The sequence below is a fragment of the Grus americana genome, chromosome 1, assembly GCF_028858705.1.
Source record: "Grus americana isolate bGruAme1 chromosome 1, bGruAme1.mat, whole genome shotgun sequence".
In the NCBI taxonomy this organism is placed as follows: Eukaryota; Metazoa; Chordata; class Aves; order Gruiformes; family Gruidae; genus Grus; species Grus americana.
This window is the reverse complement of record NC_072852.1, coordinates 53,893,711-53,916,842: the sequence shown is the minus strand read 5'-3', so window position 1 is coordinate 53,916,842 and position 23,132 is coordinate 53,893,711. Positions and strand designations below refer to the sequence as shown.

At 41.2% G+C, this 23,132-nt stretch overlaps 1 protein-coding gene across 1 annotated transcript in view; it reads right to left on the bottom strand.

Annotated features, from left to right (window-relative positions):
* Positions 1–12,389: 12,389 nt before the first annotated feature.
* The window catches only part of SLC17A8 (solute carrier family 17 member 8), a 28,365-nt gene continuing 17,622 nt past the window's right edge, over positions 12,390–23,132 (bottom strand). Inside the window, exons 6-12 of the mRNA XM_054843724.1 lie at positions 21,264–21,350; positions 20,201–20,340; positions 18,513–18,662; positions 16,259–16,391; positions 14,864–14,974; positions 13,352–13,479; positions 12,390–12,728 (exon numbers count right to left, since the gene is read on the bottom strand). Coding sequence (XP_054699699.1) covers positions 12,390–12,728; positions 13,352–13,479; positions 14,864–14,974; positions 16,259–16,391; positions 18,513–18,662; positions 20,201–20,340; positions 21,264–21,350 — 1,088 coding nt within the window. The remainder of the gene's footprint in view (positions 12,729–13,351; positions 13,480–14,863; positions 14,975–16,258; positions 16,392–18,512; positions 18,663–20,200; positions 20,341–21,263; positions 21,351–23,132) is intronic.

Sequence of the window (23,132 nt, the reverse complement as noted above, 5' to 3'; positions counted from 1 at the left end):
ATCAGTTCAAAGAATGGCAGTTCACCTACTCAGCAGCATAAGCCATTTTTCTTCCCTCTGTACTGGCTCCTCACAAATACGGAGCCAAATTAGAGGTTTCTATCCTTTCCCTCAAGGTTTCCTCAAAATTGCATCAAGCTAGTGGGGGGACTGTGGCTATAACTCTCTGAATTTACAAGGCTTCCCCAAAAACTATTATTTCCCCTGAGCAATGGAGTTGCCCACCCAGAGGAAGAGCCATGCTCATACAGGAGACAGCCCTTTCTCAGCTGCTAACCCAGAGTGGGTTAGCACTCAAGAGCCTGTGGGATCAGACCCTATGTTCCACCAGCCCTTTTTAGCCATATTTGCATTTTTCGGGCATAGAAACTGATAACCACTATAGCAAATGGGGAAAGGAAGGTGTTACTGTTACAGAAATACTGGCTAGGTAGGAAGATCTTCAGAGAAAAGGCTGGACTGAGGAGCCAGCCCTGGTGTTAACTCTTGTCTGGCAGGAACTCGCAGAGGAATGGGCTCCAGCAGGAATCAGGAGCCCTCCTACCAGCCACTTTGATGTACAGAACTACTTAGCAAAAACATCTCCAGCCCACACGAACCAGCCCCCATGTAGTGTGGAGAATGAAGTTCCAGTTTCTGATCTCTTAAATTTGAGTGAAAAATTAAAACAAGGCAGCACCAATGATTGATAACTAGGGGATTGCTCTTCTGGTTATCATGTTGACTACAGCTGAATCTTAGTTGCAGCAAACTTACACATGAATTCATTAATTATTTTTTTTTTTGCTGAAGCATATGTGTGTGTCTACATGTAAACATTGCTATTTCTACTCAAAGGAAACAGAATCTGTACATGTGATTAACAAAGAAATTAATGTCACTGACAAATGAGGAGCAAAAATCATGCCCTATTCTGTTTCCGGTAGTCTCTTCCCTGTAGTATCTGCTGCTGATAAACACAGCAGTAGAAGTTGATGGGAGCATCAAGGGTACCAAATACTAGAGTAACAGTATGATTATTACATACAACTGATGCTGTTCTAACATTATTAAACTGATGACTTCCCACATGTATTGTGTGATGCCAGGAAGTCATCGTCATGTAAACACAGCAAAAGGGATTACTTCCTGTATGCATGAAAATTACCCATAACAGATGATTCTGTATTTCAGATTGAGTCTCGTTAATGTGCAGACAATAAACATACATCCTGCCAAATAAAAGATTGATATAAAAAAAAAAAAAAGAAAAAAGGAAAAAAAGCACATAGCAACATCAGTTTTTAAAAACAGAGAATATTTTTCTCCTGGATATGTGATCTCAACCTGAAAATGTACATAAATCCTGGAACTCCATTCTTTTTTTCTGCACATCCAATTCATTCCAGAGAGGGCCAAGGAAGGGTATACCTAGCTCTTACTGCTTTCAAGCTAGTACAAGAAAGATAAGTCAAAATTAGAAAATGTGAGGGAACTGCTATTTTTCCAGTGGTGGACCTGCTATTCAAGTAGGTGATGAACTGTAACCTTGAAATATGCAAGACCTCAATGTCACTGCTATAGCATGATAACCTCTATATTTAAAAATATTTGCTCGAAGAAACAAATTCTTAAATATTTTAGGAAAATATGACAAAGCATAACTCAGTCATATTGTAAAGTTTATCTAAAATAGCTTTCCCAAACTTACACGTCTCCTCTGACATTAAAGATTATAAAAAAATAAATTGCATAAGAGGATAATTAATATATATCAGAGACTGTAAATAAGCAGTAGAACAGAAAAATATAACTGAAGCTGAAAATATTAGTACTTCAACTTACTTGCAACTTATATATTTTTTATACTTCATACTTTCTAAATCTCTTTTAAAGCCAGCATAGTTGATACTCATTTTATCAGTTTAATCATTGACTTGTTGCTTAACCTGTCTTGTTACTTAGGTCCTTAAAAGTCAACAGATAATAATACGAAATAAATAAAACCTTTGTCACTCATTCCTACATCAAGTTTTACGTAACTCTCCTAAATATGAGTTGCAACAGAAACCTTTGAACAGCATGCCAGTAAAATGGACTGTATTGCAAAGAAGCTGATAAAGTCTTGTTTGGAATATTGTCAATTTATTCCAGGAATTTAACTGTAATTAACCAAATACTTTAGGTTTCTTGAATGTAATAGATCTCTGTTCTGTAAATATGCTGCTCCCCATTTCTTCAAGTGGAAGATCTCTAACGGCCTGGATACAGTTCTTCTCTTTTTTGAGGTTGCCAGTAAAAGTGGGCAGACACACGATGATTTCTGTAACAGAAATGTCAGCCACCAGGTGCTAAAATTAAATGACACCTTGAATGATTTTACACCTGACCTTGGATTACTTCAAGGCAATAACTGAGGTGTGAAAAAGCACTGTTTTCCTGTACCCACTCTTGATCCCTCCAATTAATATCACAATTTAATAGTATTTTAGCAATCTACTTCCTAGTCCAGAGTTTTAGAAATTAATTAAAAATTCGAGGTGCCTCCATTTTTTGCCTGTAGATGGTGGATACTCGTTCACCTCCTGCTGAAAAATTAGCTGCTCCCTAATGCAGCATGGCAGGGGCAATAAAAGGAATTAGAGGTCTGTGTGTAATTGCAGGGGTCTGATATCACTGGGGTCATGGAGATATTTTGGCATAGCTCACATTACTGGAGTGCTGTCTTGAATGAATATACGCTCTTTAGGAAGGACAGACCAGGTCAGCAAGGAGGTGGAATTGCCCTGTACATGAGAGCAGCCGTCATGCGTGGAACTCTACCTTGGGATGGAGGCTGAGCGAGCTGAGAGCTTAGAGGTAGACTAATGAGGGCAACGTTGTGGTGGGTGTCTCCTACAGACTGTCCGAAGAGGAAGAAGTAGACAAGACCTTCTTCAAACAACTGGAAGAAGTCTTATGTGCAGCTCATAGTCCTCATGAGGGACTTTAACCACCCCAGTGTCCACTGGAGAGACAACATAGCAGGGACAAGCAATCCAGGTAGTTTCTGGAGTGCATTGTTGATAACTGATAGCTGATAATAACTGATAACAAGTGATTGAGGAGCTGAAGAGAGGACATGCTCTGCTGGACCTGTTTCTTTAAAACAAGGAAGAACTGCTTGAGAGCATGAAGGTCATGGGCAGCTTTGGCTGCAGTGACAATGGGATAGTGAAGTTTAAGATCTGAAGAGGCAGAACAAGGAAAAGCAGGATCATAACCCTGCACCAGGACAGCATACTTTGGCCTGTTGAGGACTTGCTTGGAAGAATTTCATGGAATATGGCCCTGGAGAGAAGTCCAGAAGAGCAGGTCAGCATTCAAAAATCACCTCCTCCAAGCTAAAGAACAGTTCACCCTGAAAAGCAGGAAGTCAAGCACAGGCATCAGGAGACCTGCATGGATGAACAAGGAGCTCCTAACTAAAATCAAACATAGAAAAGAAGCATACAGGTGGTGGAAGCAATATCAGGTGACCCAGGAGGAATATAGAGCATGCAAAGCATGCAGAGATGATGTTAATAAAGCCAAAGCCCACCTGACATTGCATCTGGTGAGGGATGTGAAAGGCAATAAGAAAGGCTTCTACAGGTGTATCAGAAACAAAAGGAAAACTAGGGAAAATTTGGACTTGCTGCTGAATTGGGCAGGGGACCAGGTGGCAAAAGACATAGAGAAAGCCAAGGTGTTCGATGCCTTCTTTGCCTCAGTCGTCACTGGTAAGACCAGCCTCCAGGAATCCCCAAGACCAAAATGAAAGTCCAGAGCAAGAAAGATTTACCCTCCATGGAGAAGAATCAACTTAGGGAACATCTAAATAGACTGGACATACATAGATCCGTGGGTCCTGATGGAATGTAATGAAAGTGCTGAGGGAGCTCCTGATGTCACTGTGAGGCCACTTTCAATTGCCTTTGAAGCATCACAGCAGCTGGGAAAGGTTCCTAATCACTGGAAAAAAAGCAAACATCACTCCTATCTTGAAGAAGGAGGCAATGAACCTGATAGCCTTCTATGATGAGAAGACTGGCTCAATGAACAAGGGGAGAGCTTGACTTGTCAAGGCTTTCAGCGCTGTCTCCTATAACAACATCATTGACAAAATGAAGTACACACTAGGTAAGTACACAGTGAGGTGGATTTAAAACTAGCTAAACTGTTGATCTCAAATATTTGGGATCAGCACCATGAAGCCTAGCTGGAGACAGTAATCTGTGGTATACCCCAGGGCTCGATACTGGGGCCAATACATCTTCATTAATAACCTGCATGATGGGAAAGAGTGCACCCTTCAACAGCTTTTCAGGTGATACAAAACTGGGAGGAGTGGTTGATATACCAGGTGGTTGTGCTGCCATTCAGAGGGGCCCTGACAGGTTGGAGAAGTAGCCCAACAGGAATTTCATGAACTTCAACAAAGGGAATTTCAAATCCTGCACGTGGGGAGGAATATCCCCATGCACCTGTAGATGCTGGGGGCTAGCAGGCTGGGAAGCAGCGTAACAGAGAAGACGTTGGGCATCCTGGTGAACAAAAAGTTGAACATAAGCCAGCAATGTGCCTTCATGGTAAAAAAAGCCAACAGCCCCTTGGGTTGTATTAGGAAAAGCACTGCCAACAGGTCAAGGGAGGTGATCCCTCCCCCTCGCTCAGCCCTGGTGAGACCCATCTGGACTGCTGGGTCCAGTTCTGGGCTCCCCAGTGCAAGTAGGACATGGACTTGCTGGAGCAAGTCCAGTGAAGAGCCATGAAGATGTTTAAGGGGTTGAAGCATCTGACATGTGAGGAGAGGCTGAGAGAGCTGTGACCGTTCAGCCTGGAGAAGGTGCAAAGGGGATCTCATCAATGTGTGTGAATAACTGATGGGGTGAAGTAAAGAAGATGGAGCCAGACTCTTCTCAGTGATATCCAGTGACAGGACAAGAGACATTAATTGAAATACAGAAAAAACTCATTTAAACACACAACTTTTTTTTTTTTTTTTCCACTGTGAGAGTTTTCAACACTGGACCAGGTTGCCTAGAGAGCAGGGGCGGTTGGACTAGATGATCTCCAGAGGTCCCTTCCAACCTCAACTGTTCTGTGATGCTGTAAGAAGTGATGTGTTGTGGAGTAATCAAATCAACCTGGGCACCTTTCACTAAGGCACTAGCTACAGAAATCCAGCTCCTCGAAGAAAATGTAGCTTCACCAAATAAATTAAAATGCTAAGCCTACTCACAATTTAGGGGGGCACACCAAGTGCAGAAACACAATCTCTGCACGTTTGACAGATTTCAGTTGCTCATCTTTAGCTGTTTCATAATTTTGGGGGAAAGCACTAATGAAAACATTACTGAAGGAAATGCTGTGCCCCCTAGGGGGATTTGTACCAACCATTCCTGATGAGGAAATCTGCATGTGTGGTGTGTTGAGTTAGAAGGTTTGCTGACCTTCAGCTGTTGCAGTAATTTGATGGCTCAAGGAAACACCCTGTGATTGTTTTCAGACTAACACATGCCTGTGTCCTCTAAAACCAATCCCAACCATTGACACAAGCCAGAGAACAACCTGTTAGCAAACTTCTCCTACGTGCCTTTTAGAAGAGACAGTTCCTTTTGTTAAACTTTGGGGAAGTCGTTCCCAATAATTGGCACCAGTCAGCACCATACTTTCTCTGAAAGACATAAAACTGTCCAAAAACAAATGCTAGATAATCCTCCTGCCTGAGTCACGGTGTAAGAGAGCCAGCAGGTTAGCGGGCTTTGGGCCTGCTCCCACCACTGCAATTTGTGGGGACCCGTAAGTGTTGGGGAGGAGAAGAGCCCCCAGAGTCACCTGAAGTCATTCAAGTTCCTGCATAGCAGGGATAAAAATATGTCCTCCCGCTTCACATGTGGAGGGGGGCTAGGTGCAGAGGGGGGCTTGGGCCAAAGGTACAGCTCAGGAGTGCTGAAGGAGGGATGGACTGGGAGCACTGCAGGGAATGGACTCTGGGCTCAGGATACAGCTCAGGAGGTGGAAGGAATTAGCTGTGGGCTGCTTCTTGTCATGAGTAAATGTAACAGCAGAAGGTGACAGTCAGCAAGGGGCATTTTAAGCTGCTCACAGCTTTTAACGAAATTTGAATAGAGGTGGTCACTTGGAAATAGTAAAAAAGTGGATGAGGGGTGCAGAAAATGACTTAGAAACACCAGCTGCTTCTCATGCTCTGACGGTTCCTGTAACCGATGCAGCCAACAAGGGCAGGGGACAGGGATCTGACTGCAGCTTCCCTCCCAGCTTTGTCAGCGACTTTGCCCTCCAGCTCTGTCCAAGCGTGATGTTTCCCTCTGTGCCCTGGCAGAGCAGAGGGTGCAGAGCAGGCCAGCGTGGCCTTGACCTTTGGCCAGCCAGGGTAAGACCTCAGCTACCCGCCATGGCCCGGCTGCTGTAGCTGCTGTGAGCAGGAACCTCGGCCCAAAATGTCCCTCTTTCTGGAAAGAAAAAAAAAATTTTTGCTAAAAAACAAACCCTTGCTATTATTGACTCTGTGTTGCCCTGCGGTCTCATGTACCATTCCATGAGTTAGCAAGGGTCAGGAGAAGCCACATGTGAAAACAAGAAAATACAGAGTAAAGATAAGGGTCCAGTGCAACGCTAAGCTCTTTTCTGTACTATGCCCAAAGTGCTGTAACAGGTCACCCTGCAGCCGGTACAGAGCAATGGGAAATGGGAAGTGAGGAGGTTGCATTCCCTTGCCGAGGGAAAACCCACCTGCTGGGGTTGCTCTGATCTGCCTCTGCCTGCCTCATACAGCCCCGTTGCTCCACAGGAGTAACATCACACTCATTCAGGTTGATTGCCCTTCACTTCTTTTTGTCCTTAATGTTAATGTCTGTCACTTCTAAATTCTGGTTACACTTTAGTGCTATGATTTTCCTTTTCCCACCATGAATCAGCAGGGACCCATAAGCTGCTTCCATCCCCCTGCAGATTTCTACCAGCGCAAACTACAGAAATGATCCCTGTCATGCCATACGCTGGGTCTCTCAGGACATACAGACATCTTTCTTATGGTTGCACACATAGGGAGGGGGCAGGGAACAAGCAGATGAGATCAAAGTTCTCTCTCTGAAACAATAGAAAGTCCCATTCCTGTTATCTTAATCATAATTCTCTGACTAATTCCCTTGCTGTTCATTACAGCTATGCCCAGCAGAGAGAAACCACCTGGCATGGTGCTTCTGGTGACGACTGCCAGGTCCTGAGAACACAGTTATCTTTATTGAGTACCTTAAATATTTCCTGGTTTACAAAAGTTGTTTTCTTCCTGAGGCTGGTGATCCAAAGATTCTTGAGACACCTCTGGGCAACCACAGCTCTGAGCCAATGGAGATTTATTTTGCATGAGTTCCAGTGTTTTCCTAACACATATTTAACAAAACATCCATGACCTGCTCAAAGGAGCTCTGAATTTGTCATGCAGGTAGAACTAAGGCTAAAACAAGGAGTAAAGTAGGTGCCAAAAGTGTGTACAGCAAGAGTCTGAGCACTGACTTTATTGAGCAGATAAATGCAGTTATACATAAACAAATGTAGTCTGGTGGCTGCTGCAGATATCCAAAACACTAATTAAATGAGGGGGAGAAACAAGTTAAATGAGTCAAGCTTTTATTATGATGGAGACTTAAAATATCCAAATGGTATGCACTTCAGCAAAAATGTGTTGGCTTTGATTATGTTATTTTTAAAGATAGGTCAGCACAAAGAAGTACAATCTCACTACATTTCTTACACAAATTTCTTTCTTTACTTATGTAATTTTGCATATAGAAGAGCTTTAAAAATGATAAGCAGTATAAACACTAAAACCAAAAAAGGGATGATTTTTCCTTTCACAGATAAACATTGTTATCAAATGGAAGAAATAATTGATACCAGTATGTGAGTAATTAAAAGCATTTTTACTAAGCAGCCTACCAGACTTCTGTATGTTCGTATAGAGCTGCAGCAGTGTTAGTAGGGTTACCTAACTAGTAGTGCTATCTAATGCAACATAAGCATTTGGATGACAGAAGAACGAGCAGGTTTTAATCTCTCCATTTATTTATTCCTGATTTCAGAAGAATTAAACTTTAAAATGAGACCTGAGTGAACTCCCTGAACCTTGGGATGATGCAGAATATCAGGTCTTGACCCATCCTGTAGGTTTTTAGCTCAAAAATCTAGAGAACTCCAAGTTCTGCTTCCAGGATTTGGAAGCTGATTTCTTGTCTGTCCTCAGCCCTCCGTCTGCATTGGCTCTTAGCTGCAATTTGTTTTCTCTTTTTTTCTTTTCCTTTTTCTGTTCTTTTAATCACAAGAAATACCTCTTCTCTTTCTTAAAATATGGATAATAAAATATCACTCTCAGATTAAGGTCTTTAATGGAAGATGGGAAGAAAAACAAGAAATCGGGGGTTTTTTACAAAATTGTCCTTTAAAAAATCTCTAAAGTAATGACTAAACTTAAAGATCTCTGTAACTGTCTGACAACAGGAGTCAATTGGAAACATCCATGTGAAGCCATGACACATTTTACATGACCTTGAATTAATTTTTGCCTTGCTACTTTCAAATTAATTATGTTACACACATGAGACTCCTCCTGGCACTTTGCTAACATCTGGATGTCCTCGTTATATTTTCACCCAAAAGTCTGTATATTCTTTTGGACCAAGTGATTTTTTCCCTGGATAAGTTTCTACTCAGGTGAACTTTCATTGTTTCTGTCATTTTTCCTTTCTCAATACAAGGAACATTTTTTTTTAACTCCTACATAAATATAAGAGGAGCATTAATTACCATTAAACTTCTGCTAGTACCACCTGGAAAACATGAGGTGTCAAGGAAATAAAAGCTGCAGCTTTCTTTGCTAAGAAGGATCAATGGATAACAATACATAACAACATATACCTAGGACTTACTGTTCTACTTTTTCTCTTCTCAGACTTACATTAATATTCCGTGGCCTATCTTACGATTTCACATTATGGAAAGTTGACTCTTCCTCTAGCTTGCTTAAGGTCTCTTTTCCAAAATAAACCAAATTTTGCTTCCTTCTGCAATCAGAAAGCTGTGTTTGAATAAAACTCTGAGTGTATGAGTGCTGTCTAATATTTGAAAATACGCAGAAGTTATTTTGGACATGGGGACATAAAAATATGCAAATAATGCAATAAATGAAGTTTAATCAAGGTAATAATTCTCCTTAGGAAATATCATTTAAGTTATTCACATCCACTAGCATTAGATCTGTGACTTTTTTGGAGTCAGGTTGGGATATGCCAGCTGTTTGCCTGATTGTTTAAATGTTCCAAATTCTAACATATTTTAAGAAGACAGTTTTAGCAGAAACACCCTCAGTGATTGTGCTTTCTCAGATCCCACAAGAAAAGGCTGTTGGAGCAGGTTGCTGATAGAGACATCCAGTAAAACTGGAGTTACAAAGCCTGTTTGATCCCAATAAGTTGGCTTTATTTTTGGTCATACAGTATTGTGGTAGCCACTGTGTAGATCAAAGAGTTGATTAAGTAACAAAGATTTCCAGGAAAGGAAACTAACTTCCAACCAGTGCTGGTGTTTACACTTCATGCAATGCACCTGAACAATTTTAAACAGTTGAAAAGGAAAGGGAGAAAGACAGCCCAGCCATCTGAATGTGATTGCCTGGAAAAGCATTGTGGTATGTGCATGACTTCAACTTGTCAGAGATGATACTCTGCTTCTGGAAGCAGTTAAATTTAGAAAAGAAAGTGCTTATTTAAATGCAAAAGCTTGTCCAAATGTTTTTTGAACTATTTCTTTCAGGGCATTAAATAATGCTCAAATGTTCATTGAGGTCAAACTTCCACTGAACTAAATCAGTGCGGTCTGTTTGTGGATACGAAATGATCCTGCTAAACTGAGCTCCTCGCTGTATCACGTGTCACTTGTGACAGCTGTGGCACATATCTAGAACAGTAGGAAATAGCAGCTACGTTCACCACAGAGGCAACCGAGCTCTCATCTGCCGGCTGGCCATTTCCCAAACTTTCGGGATGTTTGTAATTCTTTGTCATAACAACGACATTCAATCCCTTTGTGTTCCTCTTAGCCAGACAGGAAAGTTACCCTTTGTCATTACTGGAAAAATGATGCTTCTTCTCAGAAAACATTACTGTTTCTAGAACGGTCCATTGTCCGGTCTTCTCTTTGGTAAGGCCAGCAGATTCACTTACTCTTTCCTCTCCGTCCGATTATACTTACACAGATTCTTATATTAAATCCTTTCATAATACCATTTTCCCTATTAAGTGTTGCTGTAGTAACTACATGTGTGCTACGTGATTGGAGAGGGAGAAAGAAGCTGTTTGATTTGCGCATATGTAAAGAAGTGGCCCTCTCTCTTTCATAAGGTGTGGTGAACATTGCAAAATAGTTTGACAGCAGATGGTCCAGCTTTTTTGATGAGAACATTTGACTCAAGCTCCTGCAACTTAAATCCCCAAATGTTCACTATAACCTGCAAGAAAGAAGATATTTTCTTATACCTGTTCTAAATGTCAGTAGTGAAGTAAGCAGTAGTGAAATAGTCTGAAGTAAAGTTTAGAATTTGAAAAAAAAAATTCCTTCCTGTCCTAACAAAATAAAGTGATTTTTTTTATTTTATTGGCTTATTAATAAACTGCATTGTGTCAAGGTAGGATTCAGCTGTACCATAACAATACCCATATCATTAAATTATCTGCTGATACCAATCACAAAATCCTCACTGAAGTCAAATTAGGCATGCATCCATTTCCATTTACCTTACTTTACTTCTTATCCTTCTATAATTGTTGATTGGACTTTGCTAGGTAGAAAAGGAACCAGAGACATGAAAACAGAATCAGCTAACCTCCTGGTCTCCCGGTTTAATTTCATTTGTAAGGAAGATAAATCATCCATGGATTCAAATGAATGTACAAGTGTAATTCCACTCATGATATTCAATTGCACTTCAACAAATAGCAAAATGCGTACTGGAAATGTTCAAATCTCATGTGCATCACAATGTCTATATATGGTACATGAGAACAATATTACTGAAACATCACAAACACATTGTAGGCTAGACAGGATAGCTTTCACTTGAATTTAATGAGGCAGTAATCATAATGAAAGACAAAATTAAATCACAGCTTACTGAAATTCTCCATTCTGAAAAGAGTGTTAATGCCACAATGAGTCTCTGAGTTGCACCTAACTGCTTGAGATGATACAGCATGCTCCACTGGTTGATTCTAAAAATGGTAGAAGAAGGCTAAAGCCACTTTATACTGTCCAACATATACCAATGGCAAGAGAAAATTACTTTCAGACATAGATACTCTGTTTAACTCTCAAATGGTACAGTACTTCATTTGTAGCAACAGCAAGACTGAGGCATTGAAAAGTTACAGATCCAGAACTAAAGACTTTACTTGTGTAAGCAAGCTCATTCACCTAAATGAGGACTGTTGGGGTTGAGGCTATATAATCTATCAGTATAATACTAAAAAAATATATTTAAATTACTTCACAATAATGAATTGAGTGAGAAATCTAATCCCAACAGGACTAAGATTTCTTTTCATAAGGATTAATAATATTGCATCACTAACCATGATTTTGTATTCAAAATTATTTCATGCCAGCACAAAATCTTTAGAGGGTGAGAAATCTCACAAGTATCCATTTTATTGCCTTATCCAGACTCTGTGGGCTATGCATATAAAGCAGACTGTCAATGAGTTGAAGGAACTGTTGAAGCAATACTGTGCCATCTCTTCTACATGGTCCTCTTCCTCTTGTTGTGTGACCATTAGTAATTAATTGCAGCCTACTGCCATAAAACTACTTTTCTTTCAGCACGAGCTTGCAATTTGGTGTGGGTTAAGCAGCTCAAACTCCAACCTACAGGAATCCTAAAAAGGCAAAGCAGGGCCACTCAGGGCAGACTTTCATGCCACTGGAGACCCAGTAATTACATATACCACTGTGGATCACCCATCTGATACGACTTTGTCCTTGTCCAGGCAAGACGATGAGGGCAGTCCTTGCTTCTACAGTCATAGGCTTGCACCAGGCATGAGCCCTGCAAGGGCTGGTCATCTCCTAACGGGTGCAGGAGCTCTTCCCAAGGGGATATGATGGCCGAGCAAGGATCTAGTATCACTTCTCCCAATCCCATTGTTGTTAGCCCTCTTCCATACTATTAGAAGGAACTACCACCCCTTGTATCTAGCCACATGGCCAGATGTTACACGATTGAATAAGAAAATAAATATGGATACCAGATGATTTGGGGCAGCTAGGCAGAAGGGGGGATGGGAGCAGCTGCTATACAAACCTTACAATTTCAAGTATTATGACAAATCTTGAAAATTTCCATTTTCATAATGGTAAGAAGTCTGTTCTTCCACATCTTGAGTTACTTGCTTTTGCTTTCTCCATTCCCTCCTCTGTACTTCGCTGTTTTGACTGGTAGCACCATACATTTTCTTTGGACTTACAAAAGTTTCATTGTTCATCTCTGTTTCTTCAGCCAGTTCATCCTGATCAATTATGCCACATTTCTCTTCATTGAGGTTTTCAGGGTCAGCCCATTCCTGCTTCTCCCCAGAAGCAAAGATAGCGTAGAATATCACTCCACTGTAATGTACCAGGGCTGCGATCAGAAAGACGTTTTGCCATTCTTCCCGGGTCTGCAAGAATGGTGCAGGCCTCATTAAGTTTGCAGCAAAAAGAAATATTACTCTCTCAGTTAGACCATGAATTAGCACCTATTGAACAATGACCATGATCACTGATTCCTGATGTTACAGATAGAACAATTGATGAAAGTCACTGTGAAGATTTTTTTTTTCATAACAATGGTTAGTAAAATAAAATAATGTTGGTTTGGTTTTTTTTTCCTCACAGTGAAGTTTCTCTCTTGCATGTGAAATATTCGTGGAGTTGGAAATGCAGGGATTTTTCTAACAACTAAGTTAATCTTATTGTAGATTGGTGATTGCTTAGGAACCCTACCAGGGATGCGTTGTAGAGGAGTTTCCCTAGTCTTATAAGCATTAGCTGGTAGCATGGAGATATTGCAGAGACGCAGCCTCAGGTCGTATTAAATAATATCTCCCTACATAGATAATTAGTTTATAATAGCCAAGAATCTGGCCCCTGTGATATTGTAAAAGTGGATCTTTAAAACAAACAACAACAGAAAACAGCTGCAGAGATTGATGATGAAATGGAGTTCCCAGGAAGCTTTGAAATGTCTTAACTTTTGTTGCATTACCTAATCCTTTTCCTAGAAAACATGGAGAAATATTACCTTATGTTTCGTCATTGCACCAACGATGAGCGGGCACACCATGCCCGACAGCGTCCCCACCCCGTTGGAGATCCCCATCAGAATGCTAGCGTAACGTGGGGCTATGTCCAAGTGATTCACGTTGAATCCTACAACAGATGAGAGACAATGGTCAACTATACAGCTTTGTGCTACCAGACCAACAGGGCTTTCAACAGCCCTGCTGGCTAAAGAAGCCTGAAACAGGTAGGAAACCCCATTACCATATATATGAGAAAGAAGGGTAGTATTTTCTTGGTGATAAAGATGGAAAATATGTTGCAACTCTTTATTCTTTTTCAAAACTTCTTTTTTCCCCACCTTTGGGGATCATGTTGTATAGAAAATATGGTTTGTTTTGGCCTTGTTTAAAGTATCTGTGCTTCCCATCTTCTTATACTGAAACAATGCACTCAGCAAACCTTTTTAATTAAGGAATGAATGCCTCATGTTTGTCAAATGTCTGATAACTTTTTATTGAGGTAGTAGTGGTTTTTAATACGCATTTTCCTGTACTTTAAGTAGCAGTTTAACAACATGATAAAAACCCAGAATATAAACCAGTAGGAAAAAAAATTACCTTTACTGTAGTGTATCTTTTGGGTACATATTTTATTTAGAAATAAAAACAAATAGTAAAAAATCAGCTCAGATATATAGGTATTAGCTTTAGGTAATGAAAATTAGTCATGTGAGCTATGGATGATCACAAGAAAGGGTGATGAATTCCAAGTCCATGGGATTAAACACAATAAAAAGTTGAGTACTGGGAAAATCCTGTGATAAAAATTAATTGATTGCCTGCTGTGCAAGCACCTCATAACTGAGTAGCAAAACTACTTCCTATCTGCATAATCCCGAAACAAATGAAGACCAGCAGTTACTTTGCCGGTCAATTTTGCTCAACAGATCCATCTTCTTGGCAGTCTGCTAGCTGATGGCCTTCCATCTTCATAACAAAAGGAGGGGGTTTTTTTAATAAAAAAGTCAGCGTGAAAGCAGTGAGATGAGACCCATGAAAGTGTTAGAAACAGCTGTTCTGGGGAAGGGTTGGTTATAGGACACGACAGAGAGAGGACTGACCTAGAAAGCAGAAACTGGCAGCTAGGGCTGGGAGCAGGGCTGCAACTGATAGCCTTTGAGCAACTATTCATTCCAGAGTAATTCTCTCTCTCTCCCCTTTTAGGGATACTGTTTATGGAAGAAGAAAAGGTGGCTGACACTGTGAAAGCACATTAGAAAATAACAGCACAAAGCTGATGTAAACTGGAATCAATAAAGAGCAGGTTCTTACAAAGTTTCATGTCCTATGTGCAACACTTTTTATAGATACTGAAGTAAATTATTTCTGATGTCGGAAGAAGTAGGGAATACCCCATAAGCAGCCACACCAAGAGCAAACGGAATAATAGAAATTATGACAGTAACAACAGTGGGAATAACAACATCACTTTTATCACTAATAGTAAAACCACTAGTAAGAATAATTCTTACCTGAAATTGCAAAGCCACTGAAGCCCACTGCTAACACCAGAAAGGAAATAGCCACACCTTTTGTATGAGAATAACCAACCACCAAAAGCAAGGTTGCTTCCATCCCAAAGCCTTCAAATGAAACATATGGAAATAAATTACATTTAAATTAGTATTGGTCACAGAGATACCAATAAGATCTAGCCAGAATAGCAACTTAAAATGAAATAAAATTATTTTGTATCTTCTAGTTATTCTTTAAAATACTTGGCAGCTTTGTGGATTCGCAGAAATATTTGAATATTTATTGTTTAACAATATGCTTTTTTCTCCTCATTGCTGTGTAAATGACCCAAGCCATTGGTGAAATTAACTCACTGAGCAGTACGGGGAAACAAGGAGAAAAAGACCATGCAAAGCACTGAAAAATTCACAAACGCACAAACATGGTAAGGAAAGGAGAATAATACTTTTTGCCTTCAATGTCTCATGGTTGTAATGACATGAGACGTTCTTGGCAAATGGAACACGAGCATTTTTCAGACAAGTGTGCCACCATCACAATAGAGCATCCCTGGATATCACAGGGAACTTCCAGTCTCTGCCATTACTGCAAATTAACATTTTCTAGTATGTAACACGACAATCCTTCTGTTTATTATTTTGAATGACACTGTAAATACACCCTAAAAAATACAATGAATCTGAGAATCCTTTGTGAATATGCATAGCCAAGCTGCATGGCATCTCTGACTGCAGGCATCTCTATTTCAGGCAGCCTGTGCTGGCCATTAATAATGTAAGCCAGAAATTGGCAGAGGAGAGCAGCTCCTCAGGCTATCTGGCTTGAAATTTTTGGTCTTACTATCTTCCTTACATGTAGACGTCATCGATTTTTCAGTTCAGTGACTGAACTGGAAACAAATTATTTTATGCTGAGTAAGAATGTGTGAGTCTGTCTGTCCCCAGCCTTTCTTCTACCCAACACTTCCAGTCTAAACGTGCCAGTCGGTTCTTCTGGAAGTAGCACACAGGAACACGGCCAGTTATTGCAAGGCTGTGTCCGCTGGGAAAGGGCCTCTAGAGCACCACAGTACATGGTTAGCTTTGTCGTATGAGATTGCAGGATGAGGCCTGTCTCATCACACTATCCTTCTGGGCCAGTTCTTATTACCCTTCTAATTATTAACCAGGCTTCTTGCCCCCTCCTTTTTTAAAAGCATGCTCATATGAGTAAGTATTTATACCACGAGGACATCTGACATCAGCTCTCCATTAAATGTTTCAGATTAACCAGCTGAAAATGCAATCTAGAGTAATTTGTCTCTTCTTACAACTAAACATGGATCAAACTTTTATATCTGCATCAACTGCAGCACACAATTGAAATATCGTATTTTCAGAATCCAATAGTACCTCCACAATTCATGACCTTCCTTACAGTGGTAGTGGTTAAAATCTTCCTGCTCCGTAAGAAGTCAGCTAGCTGCCCTCCAATGGGTACAATGATTGTCATGACCATGTGAGGGACTGCCGACAAAAGGCCAACCTGCAATAAGACAAATGAGTGCTTATTGCTCGTGTCCTCCTTCAGGATTTGGGGGGAAGAAAACAGAATCCGTAACTTTTCTTTATCTCTTTCCCCCCCACCCTCCATTGGACACATTTTTATCCTGGATCCTTGTGTGAGAGGATTGCAGACCTTTCCTCCAACAGAACCTGCAATCAAAACCTGGGTAACCTTAGGATGGAGACTCCACAACCTCTCTGGGCAACCTGTGCAAGTGCTCAGTCACCCTCAGAGTAAAAAAGTGTTTCCTGATGTTCAGATGGGACCTCCTCTGCTCCAGTTTGTGCCCATGGCCTCTGGTGCCCATGGGCACCACTGAGAAGAGCCTGGCTCTGTCTTCTTTGCACCATCCCTTCAGGTATTTGTATACAGAGATGAGATCTCCCCTGAGCCTTCTCTTCTCCAGGCTAAACAGTCCCAGCTCTCGGCCTTTCCTCATAGGAACTGGAGATGCTCCAGTTCCTTAATCATCTTTGAGGACCTTCATTGGACTCTCTCCAGTATGTCCATGTCTCTCTTATACTAGGGAGCCCAGAACTGGATATAGTACTCGAGGTATGGCCTCATTAGTGCTGCGTAGAGGGGAAAGATCACCTTCCTCTACCTGCTGTCAATATTTTGCCTAATGCAGCGCAGGATACTATTCACCTTCTTTACTGCAAGGGCATGTTGCTGGCTCATGTTCAACCTGGTATCCACCAGGACCCCCAGATCCTTTTCTGCAAAGCTGTTTTCCAGCTGTGCAGGGCCCCAGCATGTAATGGTGCATGGGCTCCCCAAGTGCAGGACTTTTCATTTCCCCTCATTGAACTTCATGAGGTGCCTGTCAGCACATTTCTCCAGCCTGTCAAGGTCCCTCTAGTTACTGGCCTCCAACTAGACTTCGTCTCACTGATCACCACTCTCTAGATCCAGCCATTCAGCCAGTTTTCAATCCACCTCACTGTCTGCTCAACCAGCCTGTACATCAACATCTTCTCTATGAGGATCTTATGGGAGACGGTGTCCAAGGCGTTACTGATGTCTAGGTAGACAATATCCACTGCTCTCCCCTTGTCTACCAGGCCAGTCATTTCACCACAGAAGTTTATCAAGTTGGTCAAGTGTGACTTCCCCTTGGAGAATTTTCTGTGAAAGGGTTATTGTTTCTGTTAGCTCTGGTACTTATGCCAGATATGCAAAAAGACTATTTTGCGGAGTTCTAGTGATCAGCATGTCACTTTCTAGAAGCTTTTCTTTGGGAAAGTAATTTAGTGAGAAGTTGGTGTTTATTTTCTAGGATGTGCAACCTCCTTACATGAACACTGAGTCAGTTTTACATGAGTTTTTAACTAGTGAGGTACACAGATGTGCAACTCTGCCATTTATGAAAGGCAATTCAGAATAAACAAACCTATTTTGTCTTAATACCCCTGTTCTTCATCTCCGTGCTGTGCTTGGCCATTCAGAGTGTCATTGCTACCACAACAGCATTGCAGAACCTGGGCACGCTGGTGCTCCCAGACCACACAGATAATGATGTTGTTTGTTATTGGTTTGCAGGATTACACTTGCTTGACAATAATTTACAATATAGCAAGTAGGGGTTTTTTTAAAGGAAGGTTGGGAAAACTTTTCTAGAACAAATATTCTGAAGTCCTCATTCATGCTCTGAAGAGGGAGTGTAACAGTACTGCCTTTAAGGAAATGGCAGTGGCAGTGGCAGGGAATATCAATCCATAAAGAATTTGACCCCTCATTGTCAATGAAAAGAAATGACATAAAATTAAAAAAAAAGGATAAAAATTACCTGGCAAGTAATGCTAAACTGACAGCACTAAACAAAATGTGTATTTCTATTTACTTACCTTGTGGTTTTCATGATATATGTGATTTTTTAATCAACTCTTTCCCAAAACAACTTTTCAGTTCTTTTCTTTTGCTAATAGTTTGATGCAAGCCAGATTTCTATCAGATCACCAGAAGTATGTGAACTATCAGATCACCAGAACTACTGTGAATAAGCTACTGTAATGACTCCAGAGAAGTCTGGGGATCTTCAAGCACTCTGCATCTCATAGGGTGAAGTCTGAAGGTCACTGCTTCATCTCAGACATTTACCTTGCTTATTGCAAACCCAAAGACTTCTTCAAAGTAAGCAGGCTGACTTATAAGGAGCAAATAGAAGGTCCAGCTTCTACAAAAGTTTGCCACAATGATTGCATAAACTGGCATTGAAGTGAAAAATCTCTTCCAGGGAGTACTAAATTTCTAGGAAAATAATAAAAAAAAAAAAAGGTCATTTTTGAGTAGGCAGAAGGCAGTATCTTTTAGTATCAGGACTATCCAGTACATTGCATCCAATTTACACTGCAAATCATTTACAGTGCAAGTGAAAGATCTCTCTTGGATTAGTGGCAAAAGACAAGTAGAGAAACTTTCTTAGGATAGTTAGGATTTTTAAGATGACTGCTGTACTATTATTGCTTTACTTACTGAAATTACACAAAGTCTTCTGGAATCCTGCTATTGGGATAACAGGATCAATAACAGAATCGAAGAAAACTAGAGGAAAACCTTGTGCTGTTCCCTGCTTTTTGGCATGATGCAGTTTGAGACATTCCACTGAAAGGATTGTGAAAAAAGGATTATCCAAGCGAAGAAATATGCAGCAACAGGTAGCTACCTGCTTCAATCCATTTCATTCAGTAAAAAAAAAAATCTGTGGTAGAGGATTTGATTTCTATAACTTGCTTTTGGCATTTCCAGTTTCTATTTATGCTTCAATACTCCATACAGCAGGAACAAAAACACTTTAGAGCCCTATTCACTTATATTAGAATTCAAATCAGAAGCTGAAATATGTAACTATGGCAATATACATTGACATTCTCCTTTTTTTTAAATGGTAGTTGTGTTCTACAGGCAGCCGTATGCCTGCGGTCATGTGTGAACACATGGTGGTGGTAGTAGTGTCCTCTGCAGTAAAACCAGTGTACAGCAAGAGGAAAACCATGACCTGTAGCAAGCGTGTGTTTTTCCAGCCAAGACCTGAGTGACTTCAGCCAAACTCCAGGAGCATGCCCAAAAGGAGTCCGGTACTTTATACTCTCAGCAAGGCTATTACACAAAACATGTAGAGAAAAGAGTTTGGAGTTATTTGGCTCCAGAATATTCTAGAGAAAAAACCAAGAAGGAACAGTTTATCAAGAAACAGATTGGTTTTTGCCACTAGCAAAAATGAGTTATCTAAGGAAATGGAGAAAAGTTTGATGGGGAAATAGGTTTTAGTTTTTAGTTTCCAGGATCTTCCAGGGTCCTTTCAGAGAGAGGAGGGAAGTCTTAAAACAACGAGCTGAGCTGCTGTGAGAGTGAGCAGGGCAGAAACCGTGTCCTTAAACTTTCAGAATTTAAATCATCCTTAATAAAAGCTCAGAAGGCAACTGGATAATTTAACTTTTGGAGCCAGTTTCTTATTTAGCTATTTCCATTAATATTTTTTAGAGCAAACATGATAGTTAGTCAAGAGCAGGAGATCAACGTGTTGTCTCTCCTCTCTCCCCACTCCTTTCCCTCCCCAGATGAGGGAGTTTCTACAAGCCGAGACCTGAAGCAGCACTATGTGTTTTGCCCGTAGCTGAACTCGTCCTGTCCAGCTGCGTGACCCCGATCCTGTAATTTTCATAAAAGGAAAAGCCGCTAAACATCAACAGCAAATAGTTCTGCTGCTGTCACGTGGCTAATAGTATCCATCCAGTCATATGGTCATCTGGTGCGAAGTGCTCACAAATTATAACGTTTTTACTTACACTTGCACTAGCTAGGCTGGATCCTTCTCCGATACTTGTCTCTATATATATCTTTTCTTCATTGGTTATTGTTGGATGTGCAGCTGGGCTCTCATAGGCATGCAGCAGCCAGAACACGTACCAGACAATCCCAAACATTCCTGCAGAGACAGGAAAAGCAAAGCTCAGTTTTAAAAGCCAATAAAGCCACACTTCAGTATCTGCAGGCTTTGAAGTTTGTTTCAAGACCCAACTAAACCAAATCTGCATAGAAAATGTGCCCAGGGAAGTAAGAAAAATATGATAACTAACTCTGTGTATATTGTATACCTGATTGCAAAGTGTTTGAGCATTTTGTCACTTGTATTACGTGATATGCATGGGGCAGAGAAAAGGCAGAAGCAAAGCTTTACGTGGGACCTGGGGAAGGGAAAAAGGCAGACTGGTCATGACACAGTCACAAACTGTGTAAAAGAACTTCACAACCAGATTGCAACGGCACATTTTATGGTGCACTCTGTGTCTCCAGAGAAAACAGAGAACACCCATCTTAACTGGGCTGCTGATGTGTGAGGCCGGGTTTGAGGCAGCTCTGTCATGTACCGTAGGACGAAGCGTGAGCATCAGCACAGCCACAAGGTCGTACCCCTGTGGTGGGACCACTTTGCACTGGTTTTACCGAGGGTGTGCAGCACGGGGCAGATGTCTCAGGGCAGAAGGTTTCAGAGACATTCGGCTCCCCATCAGCAGCATACGCCGTAGCATTCGCTGTTAGTGTGCGCTCTGGGACACATATCACATACGAGTTTGTGCTACAGAGACCAACCTTTGCAACTGCATCCAACCCTGTCACTGGGTGACCATGGGCTACAGCCTGGTCATTACAATTTTCAAACATTTTACAACAGATGATTACAAAATAAAAGCTTTCAGAAGCTGCAATAAGTAGAGAATAAATTGGAATACCCATTTGCAACATCTACATTCCCCAAAACAACTTTGATCCATACTTGTTATACAGGTTTAACAAAACTGCTGGCAGCACCAGTCTAGTCGCAGAGATCCTTTATGTTAAGCAACTCACCATAAATATAAAAGACTGATGACCATCCTATATACTGTACCAGCACACCTGCCAGTGGCATGGCGACCACCGCACCTGCATAAGACCCTGAGGAGAAAAAAGGATTAAAACGTCAGCTATGATAGCCAAGCCTCCAGCGCAGATGATCCAGGCAGGTGCTCAGGGGGGCAGAACTGGAGGGACGCCACTGGCTGATTGGCACCGTGCTTTCTTGTGAACGTGGGGAGTGGGGTGGCAACAGTAAAATTTAGCTTGGGGTGCTGGGAGGGACTGACCTTCACCGGTGTGGGATCACCAGTCTCATTTTGCAGCTAGAAGGGCTGTGCCCTGTAGGTAAATAGGATTTGCAAAGCTGAAACTGGTGGCAAACCACCACACAGATGTAAGCTGTGCGCACTGAAGTGGGGAATCCCTCCTAACCCTGTGGCGTATGAGGTGAGCTCCAGAGAAGCTAATGGCCCAAATTTCAGAAGCCTTCTTGGTGTCCAGAAATCCTGATGGTTGCAGATGTGCTGGGAGGGTCTTGTGGTGGTTCTAGCCCCATGATCCCACAAGTGCTGCTAGCAGAGGGGGTGTTGAGACCAACCCTCAGTCTCTTTAACCATGTTTAGTTCTTATCAACAGCATGAACAAACATCTGGAATAAATAGGCAAAAGTCGACAGGGAAAAAAAGCATTAAAAAATGGTCTGTGCCAAGGTTTCCAAGGGACTTGTAGAGAGAGATGAGTATTTAAGTGCTTGGAAAGGAATTTCCACGAAGACCGTAGGGAGAATTCATGCAATCTGGACATTTGGGTTCAGTGCAAGACAGTACCAGTGGCTTAACATGCAAGAAGTGTTGCTTTGATTTATTCTAGGAAATGAGATACTTGTAGTTTTGAGACTACAACATACTTTGTTAATGAACATTTGTTAATGCTCTACTCATTAGCAAATACTTCTCCGCAATGGTTTACAGTAACCTTTCTCCCTTGTCTCTGTGTAATTCATTTTTCCTACAGCAATAGCAAAGCCCCAGGCAAGAATACAGTCAGAGAACCCAGGAACCTGATTAACATGGGTTTTCCTAATTTTCCCACTGTTCCTGTGCACCTCTCAAGTGCAAGAATCTGTGATCTATAGCTACTAAAATGGGTGCTGGGCTGCAGGATGGATCTTTCTCTACCTGGTGCTATGATTTCAAGGAGAGAGCATTGAGCATGGAGGGGCTTCTCTTTTGGTCTGTTCTTCTACAGAAAATGGAAATACATAAATAATCACTAAATCCTGGAGTCATCTGTAATAAAAATAAAATTCCCATTATATGAAAATCTGCTTTTTTCTCTCTCGTTTCACTCCTTTTACCCTTTCTCCTGTATTTTATTGCTGTATTTTTCCTAGCCTTTCAGTTCCACTGCCAATGGACAGACTGTTTTTCCCTCTAACAACTTTTACATTTTCTATTGAATATTCTGCCCACAGACATTCACCTTAGCTGGTTTTACCCCACCACCTGCATTTATTTTCATTGTTTCTTCTTCCACCTTTCCCAACTGCTTACTCTTCAAAGCCCTTATATTTCTGATTTTTCTCCAATATTATTAGACAACAGCTCATCGTTCCAATTTCCCTGTTACAAATGTAAAGGAACACACCAAATATACATGATGAAGGTGTCTTAGAGGGAAATGACAGAGTGAAGTAACGAGCAGTGCCTTTTCTTTCACTGCCAACACAGCGCATTTGAAATTACAGCAGAACCATTTCTGCCCTGTATTCTGCATATCTGGACTTTTTTTAGGGTAAGAAAGCACAGGGAGTACATTTGGATTATGCCTTACCTTCCTTAGATTTAGCCACCTACCCAAATCCAGCCTGGAGCTGGCAGG